The 17,766-nt window shown below is 45.6% G+C and overlaps 1 protein-coding gene across 4 annotated transcripts in view; it reads right to left on the bottom strand.

Annotated features, from left to right (window-relative positions):
* The window catches only part of USH2A (usherin), a 394,302-nt gene that overhangs the window by 3,242 nt on the left and 373,294 nt on the right, over positions 1-17,766 (bottom strand). For all 4 annotated transcript variants that reach the window (XM_074579436.1, XM_074579435.1, XM_074579437.1 and 1 more), the window contains 6 exons: positions 9,681-9,890; positions 7,663-7,901; positions 5,665-5,882; positions 3,603-3,779; positions 2,443-2,526; positions 535-779 (listed from right to left, as the gene is read on the bottom strand). In XM_074579436.1, coding sequence (XP_074435537.1) covers positions 535-779; positions 2,443-2,526; positions 3,603-3,779; positions 5,665-5,882; positions 7,663-7,901; positions 9,681-9,890 — 1,173 coding nt within the window. The remainder of the gene's footprint in view (positions 1-534; positions 780-2,442; positions 2,527-3,602; positions 3,780-5,664; positions 5,883-7,662; positions 7,902-9,680; positions 9,891-17,766) is intronic.

Raw genomic sequence — 17,766 nt, 5'->3', positions numbered from 1 at the left:
TAGAACAGTCCAGCTGGGTGGTGGGTGGATACTAGAAAGAAATAGCGCCTCTCCCTAAGTCCTGCTTTTTTGCAGGCACATTCCATGGATACCTGACAAAGACTATCAGATTAATCCTGGTTAGGCGCCCACAACAGATAGTTGGAAACACGTGAAAGATTCCTCTGAAAAACACATTTTATCACCTACCTTCTCACAGCATGCCTTTCAGCTCTATTGCAGATGTCAGCTAACATGAGGTGACACCAGTGGCTTTGTATTTTCTGTGACGCCGGACCCAAAGTTTGTCGTTGGCATCAGAAGCATTTCAGGGCCTGCAGAGCAGGTGCCACAGGGCTCTCTTTGGACTAAGCACCTGTAGCCTGGCTCTCTGTACCCACATAGGTACACCAGACGGCCTTTTTCCTACACTGAACAGCCTTCACTTGGTAATCAAGAGTGCAACAAAATGGTGGAAGGAGGAAGAAAAATTAGGGGGGGGGGGGAGGGGGGGGGCGGCAGATAAAAGTATAACACGATAGATACCGAACGTACCGGATGGATTTCACCTGATGAGTACACACTCATTGGTGATGTTCTTTTCTGGAGTGGAACTAAAGGAGGTCTGTCTCGTGCATAGGGTTGCTTGTGGACTTTCCTTTGAAGAATTAGGGAGAGAAGAATAGCCAAGAGGATCAAACCTAGAACTACCATCAGCACTGCAAACCACAACTCGTTGTAGAATTTTGCACGTTTGGACTCTGCTTTGTCCTTCTCTCCAGGTGTTGTCAAGATCAGACCTGTAAAAATCAAGAGGGATTAGGGGAGAAAGGGAATGTTATTTCAGAAAGCGTTTAACAATATGCTATCCCTTTCCTTGCTAATAAATTAGGCAGAAATTTAAGTAATTTTGTCGTCATGTGCTTATTTGCACTTATGTTCAAGGTGGCATAATGGTTCAATATGCTAGCGGGCTATAATAAAAAGCTTACTACCCTCAAGAGACCCTGCTTAAAGTTCTGGCATTGCTGCTTAGGCTGGAAATCACCACTGCATCAGCAGCTCTTGAGAAAGGAGGCGGTGGAGGTGGAATGCAAGAAAAAAAGGGTTCTCCAAGTAACCTTGAAGAGTGGAAATGACTACGGTAATTTCAGAGCGGTACAGACAGAGGACGTTCTCTCCAGCACTGCGTAGCAGCAGGCCTGTGCAGTTAAAAAGAGAGAGGGAGGAAGACGTAACTGAAATGAGTGATAAATTAATACAAAAGCAAACAACATGAAACATTTTATTCCTCCTTCCCCCACTTGTTAGGAAAAAAACAGCCACTTGTTTGGCTTTGCTCATACACAAAACAAGTGTATGAAATCTCAGTGACAGGATCTCCTGGTTATTTGCAATCCTCCATGTATATCCAGCCTCTTCGCTAAGGAATTTCCATCACCTTTGCTAGCAAGCCTCCTCTGCAAGTTGCCTGCGGTGCCGATTGAGTTTGCAGTAGACCCTGGGTACAAGCAGCAATCAAAAGAACAAAGGAGATGATAGATAAATGTGAAAGGCGATGGACATAGAGCAGCTGGGAACATTTTAAAATGCCTTTACAGCAGCCTTGCCTGAAATTCTGCAGGAGGATTGAGTGAAAGCATGAAAGGGGATATAAGGGAAATGCAATGTAAAGAGTAATTGCAAAGACAAAGCCCGTCTATTTTAAGAAGCTGAACAAGATACAATCAAAAAATAAATAAATGAATTAAACCCAATATGTTGGTTAGAAACGGTTTGAGCTTAGCTTTGCTTCGCAGAAAACTAAGGAGATGATAAATAGTGACATTTTACTGGTAGGCGCCTACTACTGACTGGGATGTCACCACCCCAAACTCCTGCGCTTCCACAAAGAAGCAAAGGCCTCGTGGACAGAAGGGAAACAGCAGGCGTTAGAAACCAGGTCCTGACAGCATCTCATGTGACATTCTCCTCATAAACTGGCTAGGGAACACATCCCAGGTGAGGCTGCAGAGACTGGCTGGCTGGCCATACGAAGGGAGGGGTCGATGGGTTGCAGGGGGGAGAGAGGATATGTAATTTCATTGTCAAACTGAGGAGGAACGTGGGAGGACGGGATTAGAATTCAAGATAATCTTCATTTGGAAATAAAATTTGGAAGACAGCAGATTCCATTCAGGAGGAAAAAGCACTACATTTTGCAGCAAAATATTTGCGTAAAAATACAACAAAGAACTATTACATATCTGGAGAAAGGATCTGAAGCTGATCATGACATAAAGAAACGGAAAGCCACCCATGGCAAAAAAGGCATATTACCTACATACTTCATACCCTAAGGACACTAAGGAATCCCCTGATCCTGCAATGACCTGCCACCCTATCTGGCATGCACGACATATCAAATTTCTCTCACAAACACGTAAATTCAATAGGTGCTAGGCCGTCTCTTCACATATTTACCAACTCCATCTGCAGCGCTGTACTTGATGACCGGTGTCATGGCAGTCCCTTCATCAGTAATGCAGGTCACTTGAAACAAAAAGGCTGCAAAAAAAGGTTAGAACATGCTGTCAGCAGGAGAAATCCAAATTCTGTAGGTGCTGCTTCTTCACCATGATCCACCATCAGAGACAGCCAGGTCTGAGAGAAGCCAAGGCAGGCATAGCCCATAACCCATCATAACCCACCTGAGTCCCAGATCGGAGCCTCATAATCCCTTACACATCAGTATTGAACTTCTAAACTATGAACCATGGCAGATCATAGGTTGGCACCACTATGGTGTTGTTACAAATTACATTCCTCCTTCACCACCCAATCTTCTCTCTTCCAATGTAACTGGGACCTTTCAATTTATTCATCATTGTGCCCTAAATCCCTCAGGCTCCCTGCCTGATACAAACATGTTAAGAATGTTTGAGTGAAAAAAAGAAATGTATTAGCATCACTGCAGTAACCAGGAAGGTAAAAAACAAATTACAAAATCCTTTGACATACAGAAAACCCAATGCCTTAAAAACAGAAAACATTTTTTCTTGGTGTTCCCCCCACCCCGAGTTGACAGAGGTTCCCTGTATTTTAAAGATCACAAGTTTTTGAAAGAGAAACTGCGTTTCAAAAACTGGCTGATTCCAAGAGCTACTGACTTAATTTGATTCAAATGAAAATTCAGGCTCCAGTCTCTTCTGAAGCTGAAGACCACAGAATCACAGAACGGTAGGGGTTGGAAGGGACCTTCGGAGATCATCTAGTCCAACCCCCCTGCCAAAGCAGGTTCACCTGGAGCAGGCTGGACAAAAAGATTTCCATGCGTGTCCCAGAGGGTAGCCCTGAAGGGTGGAATTGCAATGCAGCTCCAGGATTTGGGAAAGCTGGACCCTCACAATGAACCAGAGCAGACTCAGTCTCACCCAGTCAGGTACAATGTTTAAGAGGAAGCTTAGCTCCAAGGATTTTTGTTTCAAGCATCTGCTTAGATGCACTTCAGTGTGTCTGCAGTATGCTCCTGTGCTCTTAGCTTGGCATGGCTATGGAGAGTTTTTCTTAAATTTAGCACACAATAATATTATTTAGCTCACCAGTCCTTCACAGAGGGAAAGCGATAGGAAATTGAAACTGACTTTTGTCAGACGTCCTTGGTAAATATAGCTCAGTGTCAAAGCCACTGTAGATGCGTTGCCCACTCTCGGTTAACGCGTACTCCTTCAGGCGGCCGTTCAGTACAAACGTGCGACTCCAGTCTATGTGGATGGTAGATAAATTGCTGACAACGGAGAATGGAGCCGTGTACCGAGGTGCTGCAAAAGAAGGAAAAAAAGCTCATTTCTAGCCAACAGGCACAACTGAGTTATGCAGCATGGAGAAAGAGACTCTGCGTGACACAAGCTCTCTGTCACGAGGGAGCATGCATCACACGCATCCCCTCTCTCTCATATACGTGTGTATGAGTAGGGAAGATACAAGGAGAAAAGAGAAAGCTGCGTAGCATGCCAGCTTCTACACTGAGAAATATATCTTTAAAATAAAACCCTAGAACTCCCTTCCTTTGCCTTTGTGTATGTGGTACAGACACTAAAACTGTATAAACTAAATTCCAGCCTAAGGGAACAGGGAGACAGAGGATGTTGTGCAAGTTCAGCTGCAGCATGCTGGGCTGTGGGAACCAAACTGCTAAGGAGAGAGCTCGTTCGCAAGCCCCAAGAAATTGCCCAAGATCATCTTTTAACACATGCACATACATGAAAACATGGGGCTTCAGAAAAGCAAGGGCAGATGGCAGGCAGAGAGAAAAGAAACCCAGAACTCACTTCAGGGAGGAAGATTTCATTAGTTGGGCTCAACAGCTTGCTGACAAAAGACTTCATTTAAGTTTGAGGTGGTCTCCTCTTCTGGCTTTGCCATTAGGCCATGTGCCCAGTATATGCTGGTTTGTTCATAAGAAAACTGCTTGTCCAGCTGCACTTTGTTGCTAATTGCCCACTGCCACTAAAGGAAGCCTTCCAGGCAAGAGGAAGGAGACATTCAGAGCGACTCGGAGACCTGGTGTGAAGAGGTCAGCAAGGCAAGAAAAGCAAGACTGAAAGAACACGGCTGCAGAGCCAGTGGGCAGGGATTTAAAAACGGCTTTCAAACCCTTTCGCTCTGTATGTCTCACCAGTTCTTTATGAATTTTCCCCATTTAAAAGTTCATTATCATGTTCCAGCTTTTTATTTTGCGATTTAATAGAACACAGCTTTAGAGATGAGGACCTTTTCCTTTTTTTTTTTTTAAGTGGTCATATCAAAGAAAATCTGGGGCTGTTCCACCTGAAATTTTCAGCTCAGGATGTAGCAGATACATTTTTAGTAATTAGTAGGCAGAACTACCAAGTGATGCAGAAGGGATTTTTAGAAAGTTGATTCTGAAATCCCGACATGAGACTATATGATAAAAAGTGAACATCCTCTTTGCCCTGACCTGGCAGGCTGAAGTGAAATGCCCATCTCTGTTATGGAATGACTCTGGGTACAGCACTATAGATCTTTTTAATAAAAGCTGATGTTAGACTACTACAAACTCAGTTTTGATGGCAAAATCTATTCTGACTGTAGGCACAGGTCCTGCATGTTTAATTTCCATGCAGACCACCGCATTGCTTTAAAGTACTGCCTGTGGTGGTTAGATAGATAGCAACAAATTCCTACTTCAGTGTCAACAAGGATCCAGTCATTCATGTGACATCCAAGGAAAAGTCTCTTGAGCCCTGGCCGAAGTGTGGCATGAATAAGGACAGTAAGATTGCTCCTGAAAAGAATCACCAGGTCTCTTCCACGAGCTCCACTTTTCCCAGGGATTATTCATGACAGTGTATTTATTACTACACATCACCCTTCTGGTAATACTTGAACATTTTATGTTCTGCAGCTTTGCTGCCCATTTTCAGTAAAATAAAAGGTTTCCAGGCTCCCAAGATAGAGGATGTGATATCAGATGATGAGCAAAGAAATATTTTTGAAGGAATGAGCAGCCAAGCCCCAGAGCAGAATTTCAATGAATGGGCAGCAGAGGGACAGTGACAGGGGATACGGAAGAGCAGATTTCTGTGGACATCATCTTTCACAGAGGAGAAGTCATTTGGCACTACGCAGCCCCGTGCATTAGAAGTGGGCATTGCTGATCGGTGAACCATTTCTCATACTCACGCTCCTTTTCCGTAGTGAAACCAATCCATTCTGAGGCGCTGCTGCCAACAGAGTTGTAAGACACGACTCGCAGGTTGTAAGTCGTGTAAGGCTCCAGATTGGACACATTGGCACTCTGTCCTTTTCCTGTATACTTCACCTCAGTTGGGCCAGGACTGCAAGCCTTCACTGCTGGCTGTAGGTTCAGGGGACAAGCCATATAAACATGGAGCTCATAGCTGAGAAGAAAGTTGAGATTTTGATTAGTCAAGGGCCTTAATAACATAACAGCCAATCATAGATTTCATCATAATTGCTGTATGTCTGGCTACCAGAGAAGAGAATGGACCTGTGGATGTTATCTACCTGGATTTTTGCAAAGCTTTTGACACCGTTTCCCACAGCATTCTCCTGGAGAAACTGGCTGCTCGTGGCCTGGACAGGTGTACTCTTCGCTGGGTAAAAAACTGGCTGGATGGCCGTGCCCAGAGAGTGGTGGTAAATGGAGTTAAATCCTGTTGGTGTCCGGTCACAAGTGGTGTCCCCCAGGGCTCGGTGCTGGGGCCGGTTCTCTTTAATATCTTTATCAATGATCTGGATGAGGGGATCAAATGCACCCTCAGTAAGTTCGCAGACGACACTAAACTGGGCGGGCGTGTTGATCTGCTTGAGGGTAGGCTGGCTCTGCAGAGGGATCTGGACAGGCTGGACCGATGGGCTGAGACCAATGGTATGAGGTTCAACAAGGCCAAGTGCCGGGCCCTGCACTTGGGTCACAACAACCCCATGCAGCGCCACAGGATTGGGGCGGAGTGGCTCAAAAGCTGCCCAGCAGAAAAGGACCTGGGGGTGTTGGTGGACAGCCGGCTGAATATGAGCCAGCAGTGTGCCCAGGTGGCCAAGAAGGCCAACAGCATCCTAGCCTGTATCAGGAATAGTGTGGTGAGCCGGACTAGGGAAGTGATCATCCCCCTGTACGCGGCACCGGTGAGGCCCCACCTCGAGTACTGCGTTCAGTTTTGGGCCCCTCACTACAAGAAGGACATTGAGGTGTTGGAGCCTGTCCAGAGAAGGACTACAAAGCTGGTGAGGGGTCTGGAGGACAAACCTTATGAGGAAGGACTGAGGGAGCTGGGGTTGTTTAGCCTGGAGAAGAGGATGCTGAGGGGAGACCTTATCACCCTCTACAACTACCTGAAAGGAGGTTGCAGAGAGATGGGGGCTGACCTCTTCTCCCTGATGACAAGTGATAGGACAAGAGGAAATGGGTTCAAGTTATGTCAGGGGAGGTTTAGATTGGATATTAGGAAACATTTTTTCACTGAAAGGGTTATTAAACATTGGAATAGGCTGCCCAGGGAGGTGGTGGATTCACCATCCCCGGAGGTGTTTAAAAAAAGGGTAGATGGGGCACTTAGGGACATGGTTTAGAAGTGGTTTTTGTCAGGGTAGGTTAATGGTTGGACTTGATGATCTTAAAGGTCCCTTCCAACCTCAGCAATTCTATGATTCTATGATTCTATGACCTGATCCCAGTTTTTCTCTTGGAGATTTTGGCCCCAGCTGAAAGATGCCTACGAGCAATCATGGTTCTAAGTCAGTCACACTCACAATGAAACTGATGATGCCTGTTACCTTGCTGCTCGCTTCTGCAAATCAGGATTTGCCTTAGTAAGGATAAGATGCAGCTGCCTCTTTGCTGCCAGTGGATCTCACAACTTTTTGGCTGTGCAATCACAGCTGTCAGGATGTGTACCTCCACTCCCACAACTCATCCTCTCCACCTTCACCCTCCCCAATATCCTGCTCAGGAGAAAAGCAATTTTTGTTGTGTGTAAACACCTCCCAGATGGCATTTACGCCACACAGGCTACCACCAACCAACACTGCGAAGGAGGAGCATGGCTGTCACAACCATCCAGTGCTCTCAGCCCTGCGATTCCAGCTCATGACCAGCAAAATTGTTGTGCCACAACCCCTAGCTGAGGTGGGCAGGTTTGGCTGGGTGGCAGTTCCTACCTGGTGACGATGCCATTGGGTGACTGAGGGGCGCTCCACTGGAAAGAGGCATTCCTGGAGGTCACAGTGCGGATCTGCGGGGGAGGCTGCTCTGAGGGTGGAGCCGGCTGCGTGGTGATTTGGGCCATGGGTCCTTTACTGCAACAGTTGAAACAGGTGCAGGCCTCCACGCCAATGGAGTATGTGGTAAAAGGTTTTAGCCCATGTATTGTCTGCTGGGTGGCGGTCCCTTCTGATAGCTGTAAAAATTAAGAGGGAACTTGTCAGAGCTTCAAGTACCACAAGTACTAAATAAGAGTTATGGAGGCGAATTAAGTCTAGAAGAAGACGGCCACAAGGTTCTGCATGTCCTTTAAGTCTGACATTAATGCAGCTGTTATGTACTGGGAACTCTGCACTCATTTTTCTCCCATTACAAAGTTAAAGGGCACTGTTCAAAGGAAAAGACCACGCCATCAGCAGCCTCACAGACGTCTTGAGTTGAGCTGTGGCCACTGTTTGTCAACTTGCAAATGTCATTCTCAGGAACAGAGAAAAAGAAACCTTTAAGGATAAGTGGTACTGAAGCCAAAAGAAATTAACGTGGAAAATAGCTCCATGAGAAGTGTGCTAGCAAATACTCATGCGTATCTCACAAGCTTCCTCAGTGTGGATGCAGGAGACAGCATTGGGCAGAATGTGTCTGGTGGCTCAGTTTACTTACAGACAGGAGAACGTGCTCTCTGGTAGGTGCCTCTAAGCCAAGAGCCAACATGATGCTGCTCTGCATTCAAACAGCCATGGTGCTGGACGAGCCTGTTGGGAAACTCTCCTACGCTCAGCAAGGGAGACCTGGCAGTTCTGGCATAGGAAATGGCACCCTCATTCTGAAGCCGCTCACAGGAACTGCCACTTCACCTCTTTGCTGTAGTCATTTGCGGGTATAGCTTCTTAAGCCAAAGAAATAAAATTATGCAGAAAACACCAACAAGGGGCAACATCTGCTCCCGCTTGGCAGCATGTGATTTAGCAGAGTGCAGCAAAAAATAGGATGGAAAGAGTCAAGCAAGCAAAGGAAAGCACTTGGTAATTCTTGATGCCAGAGCCAGAGACGAGCCAGCAGCATGGCAGGTGTGAGGGAATGGAAATGGAGGGCTGTGCAGGCACCAACGAGACAAACTGGCTGAATCAGCCACGGACACAGCCAATTGCACTGGAAGGAATAAGTGCATAATGTGCAATTGGTAGGCAGCTTAAACTCATGGACAGGATTGATGACCTGGGAAGGTGGCCCTAGCACTTCCAAGCTGAGCAAGATGGGGTAAGGGAAAAGATCCCACACAAATATTTACCTACTTGCAAAAAACAAGCAGATAGTGCTACAGGCAAGTATTCAAGCATTTTGTACTTATTTGGTGGCAACTTTTCCAGGCACCTTCAACAGCCCTAACCTTTCCCCATATCTCCCTAATTTATATCTCTAATGAGTTGCAGGTTTCCTAATCTGAGATCGGTCATTTCTGGACACCTAACGGTGTCTGAGCTGAGACACCAAACACAGAAGTTGCTTGGCTACTTGCACTACTCTTCAATGCTTTACCATGAAAGGAAGCACACATACAGCACTTTCTTCTGAACTTCAAATCCATAGGCTATCCAAAGCACACAATCATCTCCTAATGGCTGCAGTTCCCACCTGCACCATTTGGACTGGCAGGAGATGTCTGGAAGTGTTTCATTTGGATGGTTATTCGCCCTGAACAACACTTCCGATTCCCATCACGTTGCCACAGCACATCACCACATCTGAAGTGCTTAATGATGAGGTTAGTTCCTTGAGAAACATGTGTAGCTGAGTGAAAGCGCTGGTGGCACTTCAGCCAGAAGAGAGCATCGCAGAGCAGTTAACAATGGGAGGGCAGGAAAAGGAAGAGGAAGACAGTCTGCAACCAGCAGTAGCAGCTTGTAAGAACAAAATTGTTAAAGTGAGAAAATACAAGCTCAAATGGAAGCACAGAAACAGTGTTGACAATACTCACCACCACATCAGTCCCTCTCGTGTCATTAGAAAACAGCCTGTAGATACTGACCACCCCGTTTGGCTTAAGAGGGGGGCTGATGGTCACCACAGCCACTGTGGACGCCACCGTGTCGAAGAGGGGAGCTCCCAGGCCCTCAGGAGGAGCAGGGCCTGTCCGGCAGTGGGACCAGCTGCTCGGCGTCCGGCCCGCTGAGTTCACCGACCACACCTTCGGCACACAAAAACAGAGGAACTGTTAGCGAAGGACTCAAGCCGACACAACATCCACGGTTAGCCAGGGGTGCCACTGCAGCTGTACTGACATTGAGAAAAACGCAGCCCAATGACACCCATGCAAAATGTCCCTTGACTGTCCCCCAGCACCCGTGTTGACCCAGTGACTTTCTACCAGAAGAGTGGAATATTTCCCACTGGTACACTTAGGGAAAAGAAGAAGATTTCATGGTTCAGGCAGTATGTGTGTGTCTTCTTCATACCTGATCCCCAAACTGTGAATTCCCACCACTCTCTGTGTCATACCATGCAAAGACGACTCCTTCAGAAGCTGTGATCAACAGTGGTAATGTTTTCAAAGAAAGACGTGCAAACAACAATTCTGATATCCAGTCCTGCCAGTTTCTCCCTTCTACACATTTCCTTCATGCATGCAAGTAGCCCCAGTGAATTCAGTCTGGTGCTTTGTGACACAAATTATGTTCACCTTGACTGAATTGCACAAGTCAAACTCTAGTTAACCTTTAAAACCAGAAAGTTTTACAGGCATGTCCTTCGCTTAAAAATATTAACGTATCAATCATTTGGCAACATTTTCAGTAACCCATAATATAAACAAAGCCCATTGAAAAGTGTAGTTAAGTCAGCATCTCTCATTTATTTTCACAACAACATTTGCTTTATGGCATGAGCACAAAGGCAACTGCTTCAGTTCCAAGATTTCAAAATTTAGCAGCTTGAATTAGACCTGATTAAAAACCACATGTCTCTATGAACTATGCCTACTGATTTTGTCAGCTTCCCAAAACCAGAGTGATCTGCAGACTACATAAAACTCAGCACTTATTAAACACACTCTCCAACAAATCTGCATGAAAATTAAATTTTGCTTTCATCAAGGAGTGAATAAACATATGGAAGGATGTATAATCTTATTTATCAAAAACCATTTGTATAATTAAACACGAATATCATAAAAGGTTGCCTTAGGTCGTCATTTGCATGAGTAAGTAATTTGTAGAATGTCAGGTACAATAGACAGAATAGATGGATGTGTGAGTGTATAGGGTTAAATTAGGCTCAATATTAGCCAACCACATAGTGATCAATCAGAATGATAGATCTAAATGGCAATACAAAAGGACTGTCTGAGTGATTTTTTAGTATAAGTATTCCTTAGTAAGCTTTCATGTCGAGCGGTTCTAACTACAGTAAAACATGGTCTTATGTGATCTACACTGGGCAGAGGTCTTCAGGAAGTGAATGGTGGGACTGTGCCTTAAAAAAAATAGGAGGTTTAGAAATAAGAGTTCTTCAAAACTGACCCTGGAGTCCTTCCAGCTTATAATATTAAATTCCAAGACCCCAGGACAGTTCAGAAGGGGCCTGAGGAAGGAAAAAGGCCAAATCCCACCACAGTGGCTTTGAAGGCTGTGGCTCTGCCAAACACAAACCCAAAGTTCCTGCCTGATTCCATCAGTAACGTATAGCACCAGCCAGCGAAACACTACGTAAGTACAGATGATGCCCTATGACAAAAAGCTCAGCCAAAGCACTTTCATTTTCAGTGAAATCAGTAATATATCTCAGTTGTGAACTTTTCATAAAGTCAAACTCTGTTCGCTTTACTGCATTAGGTCACACCCTCTATCTCAGTTCAGTCCCAGCTGCTACAAAGATTTGCCCACAGTCGTTCATTTCAAGGGGCATATTTCTTTGTGGAGAGAATAAGCCACATACGGAAAGAGCAGCTCTGAGTGTGCCACTGGCATTGACTCAGTGCTGACCTGAGGTCAAACGCTCCAGTTATACCCAGGCTGTGGCCTTAATGAGCACGGAGCGTAACAGTGTCGGACCTGACCTGCTGAGCAAGCTGCTCACAGCAAAACTGAAGGTGATGAGTAGGAACAGAGGCTTCCTGTGTAGCACAGGAATTCAGCCTTAGAATGGGGCCACCCTCGGAAATATGGAGGAGAGAGGGATGCAGTTCACCTGGGATGTACACGCCTCACTGAGAGCTGGATGGATACGCCTTCCTCCATCGATCCCCCTCCTGCCAAAGGTGCCTACGCCTTGTCTTTCATAAAACAAACCTTATTTCAGACAAACAAAGGCTCTTTCTTTCAAAACACTGTCTTAGGACAAGGGAAAAGGGGATGCTCACCCCATTTGACGCTACAGCTAAGTGGTTAAAGGACTCCTCCAGGAGGCAGGTAATTTAGGTTCAATCACATGCTCCAGGGGAGGGAGCCAAGCCTGCCCCCTCCAGAGTGGGAATGCCCAAGCAGATGACCCATCTTTGTACTTGGGGTGTTCCCAGGGCTCCCCTCGGGGCTGTTTCATTGCGCATGAACGCAACGAAATCCAGGTTGACTGGGCAGAGCACACACAAGTGGGAGCAGACACAGTTACCCAGCCCAGGGAAGCTGAGGCTGCGGTCCATCCCCCGGGCACCACATCCCTGTTCCCCTTGAAGAAAGGCCAAGGTCACAGCCACATGCCTGTGGGCCTGATGGACAGGCATGCTCTGAGCGTGCCTTCTAGACAGACGCCAGCTACTCAGCCCTGCCAAGACATGTTTCCAGCAGAAAACCTCTAGGTGTCTGTGAAACTCTCTAATGCCAGATTCTAAGACAGTTGTGACAGCTGAACAGGACTTCCGAGGATCTAAATTCTGGATTTACACTGACCTAAGCTGGATTCCCTTAACTCCTTCTGCTTCTGCTCAACCATCTGTAAAAGGATAGATGGGTATAAAAATATTTCCCTTTAAGAATTGCCGTCCAAGTAAATCCTGGTCAGCATTCGAAGACTCGGAGGAGTACGCGCTCAGAACTGCCTGCAGATGGAAATGTTGATATTTAGCCACCTCTTTACATGAAGAAATGGGACAGCGTGGCAACAGAAGGCACAATGAGGAGTGCCTGTTTGGTCATGGCTCCTCAAAAAGTCACCACAAAACAGTCACAGAGGAAAGCTGTTGTCTGTCTAGCCTGGTTAAACCAAAATTTCATGGTTTGGACTTTTGTAAAAAGCTTTTTGGGATCACAAAAGTTCCTTCTAAACTGTGATATAATCAGCACCAAAAATATTTAACTGCATTCATATAGAAACGTAAAGAGCTTAATAGGCAGCAATATTACCTGCTGTTTATAATGTAAGAAGATTATGAAAGAGCAGACAGGAATGTGGGGCAAATAAGAAGCAACCAGATCTCAGGGACGTGTTGAATAGCCAAACACAGACAGCAGAAAGCCAATACAAGTTTCTTATAACTTGACTTTCTGAATATATGGCCTGCAAAAGCATTAAGTCTGACATCATGGGTGCATGGCTCAGCACCCTGCCAAAAGATGTGCTGCTGTTAATGGCTGCACTGTCCCAAAAAAGCCAGGAGAGGGCTCTGAAATCAGCTACACGGGGTTACGATTTAAAATGCTTTATCAATCTGCTGGCCCCTGGCCCAGACTGCACTTTGAAGTGGAGCCAGAGTGAGAGAGGGGGGAAACCTCTCCGGAGACTGAAGATTCGGAGGACTGAAGAATTCCAGTTACAGGTAACTAAGCGTGGTTTTTTCCATCATAAATGAGCCTTCACAGATCTCTGCTCCTGGTAGAAACTGGTGATCAGCTGTTGCTCAAAATGATCGCAGGACAACCTCAAGGTTCATCCGCACAGCAAGAAGGGGCAAAACCTATGAGGAGCAGGAAGGGAAGTGCTGAGAAGATGGCCACAGCCTTAGCATGGTAAGCCCAGCCTGCTCAAGCTTAGTAAAGCTGATTAACGCCTCCTCCCATAAAGGGTAACAAAATCACAGTGGCCCTCAGCAGTAGACGCAAAAAAATCATGGTATTGTAGATGCTGCCAGTGGAAGAAGCCCATTAGATGACTTACTCCATCCCTGCACCACACAGGTTCATCTGCTGCAACATTCTTGAAATCCCAGGTCCTTACTAAGAAAGCTATGTTTTAAACTAAAAAAGAAGATTTTCTTTCATCAAATTGAGATTATACGTGAAGGTATTTACTCCATACAGGAGGTACGAATGGGAACTGAGGAAAACAGCTTGATAGATGCTTATACAGCTCTTCCAAATCTGCAGCGCAAGAAAGGCGCTAGAAGAAGAAAAGCAATGATAAACCAGGCAAGAGCTATGGCCTCTCTGTGATGAAAAAGGGAAGGTGAAGAAGCTGCCACAATAAAGCACTCAAATTAACCCCCTCAAAGGACAAAGACAGTCTAGGATTAAGGCAGAAAACACACTGCATGGCCAAAAGTTCTACAAAGCTAAAAAGCAATCCCTTGATCACGCGACTCCGATTACGTGCCGAAGCGCAACCACGGCTGACTGAACAGTGTTTTGGCAGAGGGCATTGTGCGTGTGCTAACGCCTGCCAGCTCATGACACTCGCATCTCAAACAGTGCGAGAGGCATTACGGCTGGAAACACAGGGAACAACAGGGAAGTCTCCAAATGGGAATCCTCTCTGCTCCCGCAAAGGGGAGTCTCTGTAGCCAACAGCATACGGAGACTGAGAAACTCTCCTTAACGGAGAGATCTCCTTCACTTCTGCTGAAGCGTGGAAGGCAGCAGCAGGCAAAAGGGTGGACTGGCTGGTGGTATCTTGCCTGTCTGAAGGCAGCAGCGCTGAGCTCCTGCTGACTTCCCAGGCCAGGGAGAGCCGGGATCCTTTGCTATGCAGAGGCCAGCTGCTGCTCACCCTTTCTGCTTGCAGGAAATCAGCAGAAAGGAGAGCGAGCCAAACAGCTGACTACTGACCAGCAGTGACTCTTGGCTCCCATCACGTCCTACGGGCACTGTGCATCATCCCGCTTCGCACTGCGGTTTATCTGCAGTCCCTCACAGTTCCCTCTCTGAGGGACAAGATCCCAGCTCTGTACGTGGCAGCAGCTTGCACTGAGCTCCTGCAGCTACTGAGAAAACAGCCTTTTGCTTTAAAAAATGTCTCATTAGTAAATCACTACCTACCTCTTTGAGCTTAGAGCTGTGGGGCAGTTAGGTAGTGCTGCAGGTTCTGGGGAACCACAAGGTCAGACCAAACCACCCCTTTCACACGTGCACATAACTCTCTACACCTGTGTGTAAGCGTCAGGTACGACTTGAGTCTCTGCCCTTAGGGCATCCATGGACTGCACACACCTGTGACTGCTGGTCTTTCCTAAAAGGATTCAATGCTGGCACTACTCGGCATGTGCCAGGGGAGACAAATGGTGGCAGAGCGGAGTTTGTACCACACTTCTCTTTCTAGAGTTGTTCATGGAGGTCATAAAGACACAGCACTACTTTGAGACTTTGCTTTGGATTTCTTGACTCAGATTTGTTCAATTTCTAACCCTACACTTACATAAATGCAGAGTTCTCACAGTGTAATTCTTTTCCAAGACAGGAAGAAATTTTAGGGCTATATAAGATATGACATCAGTAAGTTCAGAAACACAGCACCCGATTTCTAGTTGTCTTCGAACAGCAGTCTGTTTCACCATCCCTGGAGGTATTTAAGAAACGTGTAGACATGGCTCTTCAGGGCATGCTCTAGTGCCCAAGATTATTGTTTGTGGTGGGGTGTTATGTGTGGGGTTGTGGGTGTGGAGTTTAATAGATGGGTGGGGTTTTATTGTTGTTTTTTGTTTTTTTTTTTTGTGGTTGGACTCGATGATCTCAGAGGTCCCTTCCAACCACTAAGATTCTGTGTGATTCTGTGTGAATGTACAGTGTCTGCAATAAAGTTAGAGAGACCACAATCTTTGCTAGTTAAAATTAGAGAAACCCAGAGTGGCTCCCTCTCGCCATCGGTTGCAGCACCCTTCACAAGTCTTTCTTCTCATCAGACCTGACCGGCGTGCAGCCTGGGTAATTTGGAGTTACTTATGCAATGTCAGCACAGCTCAGAACACAAAGCCTGTCTACCGAAATCTAGCATTCAGCATTAGGATAATGTATTCACATCTGGGCACGGCAGTGTCAGGCAGGTATTAGCAAAGTAGAAAGTTTCAAAAGTGGTTGCAGTCTACGAGGGACAGAGCAAAGGCAAGGGAAAGAAAATATCGTGTCCATCAGGGGCACAAAAAGGTAGTAAACAAATCTGTGCTTTCTGCCCACCCTCAGATCCGTACTTCTCCCTCTTCAACATTCAGTTAGCATCCTTAGGGAGGCCGTAAACATATAACGGGATAGATTTTAGGTCCAGGCTTCTAGCACTGTGATAACGTGAGCCTCTTAACATTGCTATTCATCTCCACTGTTCAAATGCTGATAATAAAAGCACTAAATGCATTCTGGGGAAGGGAAAGACAACAGGCAAACACTTTGTGACTTAAACAAAATTACCAAATTCTAAAGGAAGCTCATTTCATATAACGTAGTATAACACCAGTAGTTAATGAGAGATGTAAACAGGTTTAACTCTAAAAGGTAGAAAATGAAATAATTTGTTTCCTACGGGTATATAATGAGATAGTTACCAAGTTCCCATGAGAGCGATAAGCAGATATTAAAAGGTCTTTCCAATACCTGTAATGGCTAAGGGCAACAGCTAATTCAATAGATTCGATCAAAATCACCACTTCTTTCTCCGCTTCTGATTTATTACTTTGGCTGTAGTTAGTCATCACTCATTTTAGTTTGCTTTTCAGCAGTCATAAATTATGCCTCATAAATAAAAAGATACAATCAAGGAAATCATATCAAGTCATCTACAGCCCTGGAGTATATTTTCCCCTGGTACTCACACTAATGTCTTTTCAAAGGATAGCTTGCCATGGTTTTGACTATGTCAGAATCACAATTTACCGAGAAGGGTCTTGCAAGAATGGTGCTGTAACAGTCTCACTGGTAATTTTGGAAGCCAACAAATCCAGTCTAATATCTGTATTTAGTTTAATGAACAAAACCCAAGGTTTGTTGAACCAATGCACTGTTTACGCACTTGAATTATGATGATGTTGACAACAGAAACACAGTGCCTGAAGTGGAGCTTAATGAAAGAAATCTTGTGGTTTCAAATGACCCTTCTCCGTGCTGTGTACCCTCTACGGGGAAAAGGAAGCATCTTGTTCTGCAAAGGGGTATTTAGAGTGGGTATCGCCGTTACATCAGTGGAACAATATAGTTACGTCTGCTTTACTCTTCAGAAGCTGAGGTCAAGCTCAGTAGCCTAACGCAGGTGTAGTATGAGAAACTCTCTTTACTTGGAAGCAGGGAGCACAACAAACCTTGCAGGAAAAAACACTCTTCCAAACTCAGTGAAGAGAGGATAACAAGCAGGGAGTGCAAGAATGAACTAAATTCTGTTTTATGTCACTACTTTGTAGTGCATCTTTCTGTCAGGGAGATGGGGAGAAATGGTGAATTAAAATGATGAAAAGGAGCCAGATATGAGGGATATTACAAATGGGTGGCTATCCATCACTGGCCAGTCAGAAAACCAGTTTCACCCCATTTTAAGTTGCAGAAGTCACTGGGCTGTTTGTCAGTAACTAAGCAGCAGAAACTGGAGCTCAGCCAACAATTTGACAGACAGGTTGGTAAACCAAGTGTCATTCTTGTCATCTCTGAAAGCGGCCAAGAGGCCTTACATATTCTGCACCCATGTAGTTGGTCCTTCCTTAATCTTCATGACTTTGCACCCAGTTTTTTCTCTTTATCTCTCCGAGGTCAGAATACGATTTGTTTTCTCTTTGAGAATCCAAGATGAAGGACCCAAAACGTATTTCCCATGGTAAATCTCAGGGCATTTCCTAGACCCTTCACTTGGCTGCAGTAACTGGAGTGTGAGCAGCATGCTTCACAAGCAAGAGGGATGCTGTGCCTCCCTCAGTGGTTGGAGGCAGACAACTTCAGCGCTGCAGA

Source organism: Larus michahellis, chromosome 3 (assembly GCF_964199755.1).
Source record: "Larus michahellis chromosome 3, bLarMic1.1, whole genome shotgun sequence".
In the NCBI taxonomy this organism is placed as follows: Eukaryota; Metazoa; Chordata; class Aves; order Charadriiformes; family Laridae; genus Larus; species Larus michahellis.
The sequence above is the reverse complement of the archived record's forward strand: the minus strand, read 5'-3'. Positions and strand labels throughout refer to the sequence as shown.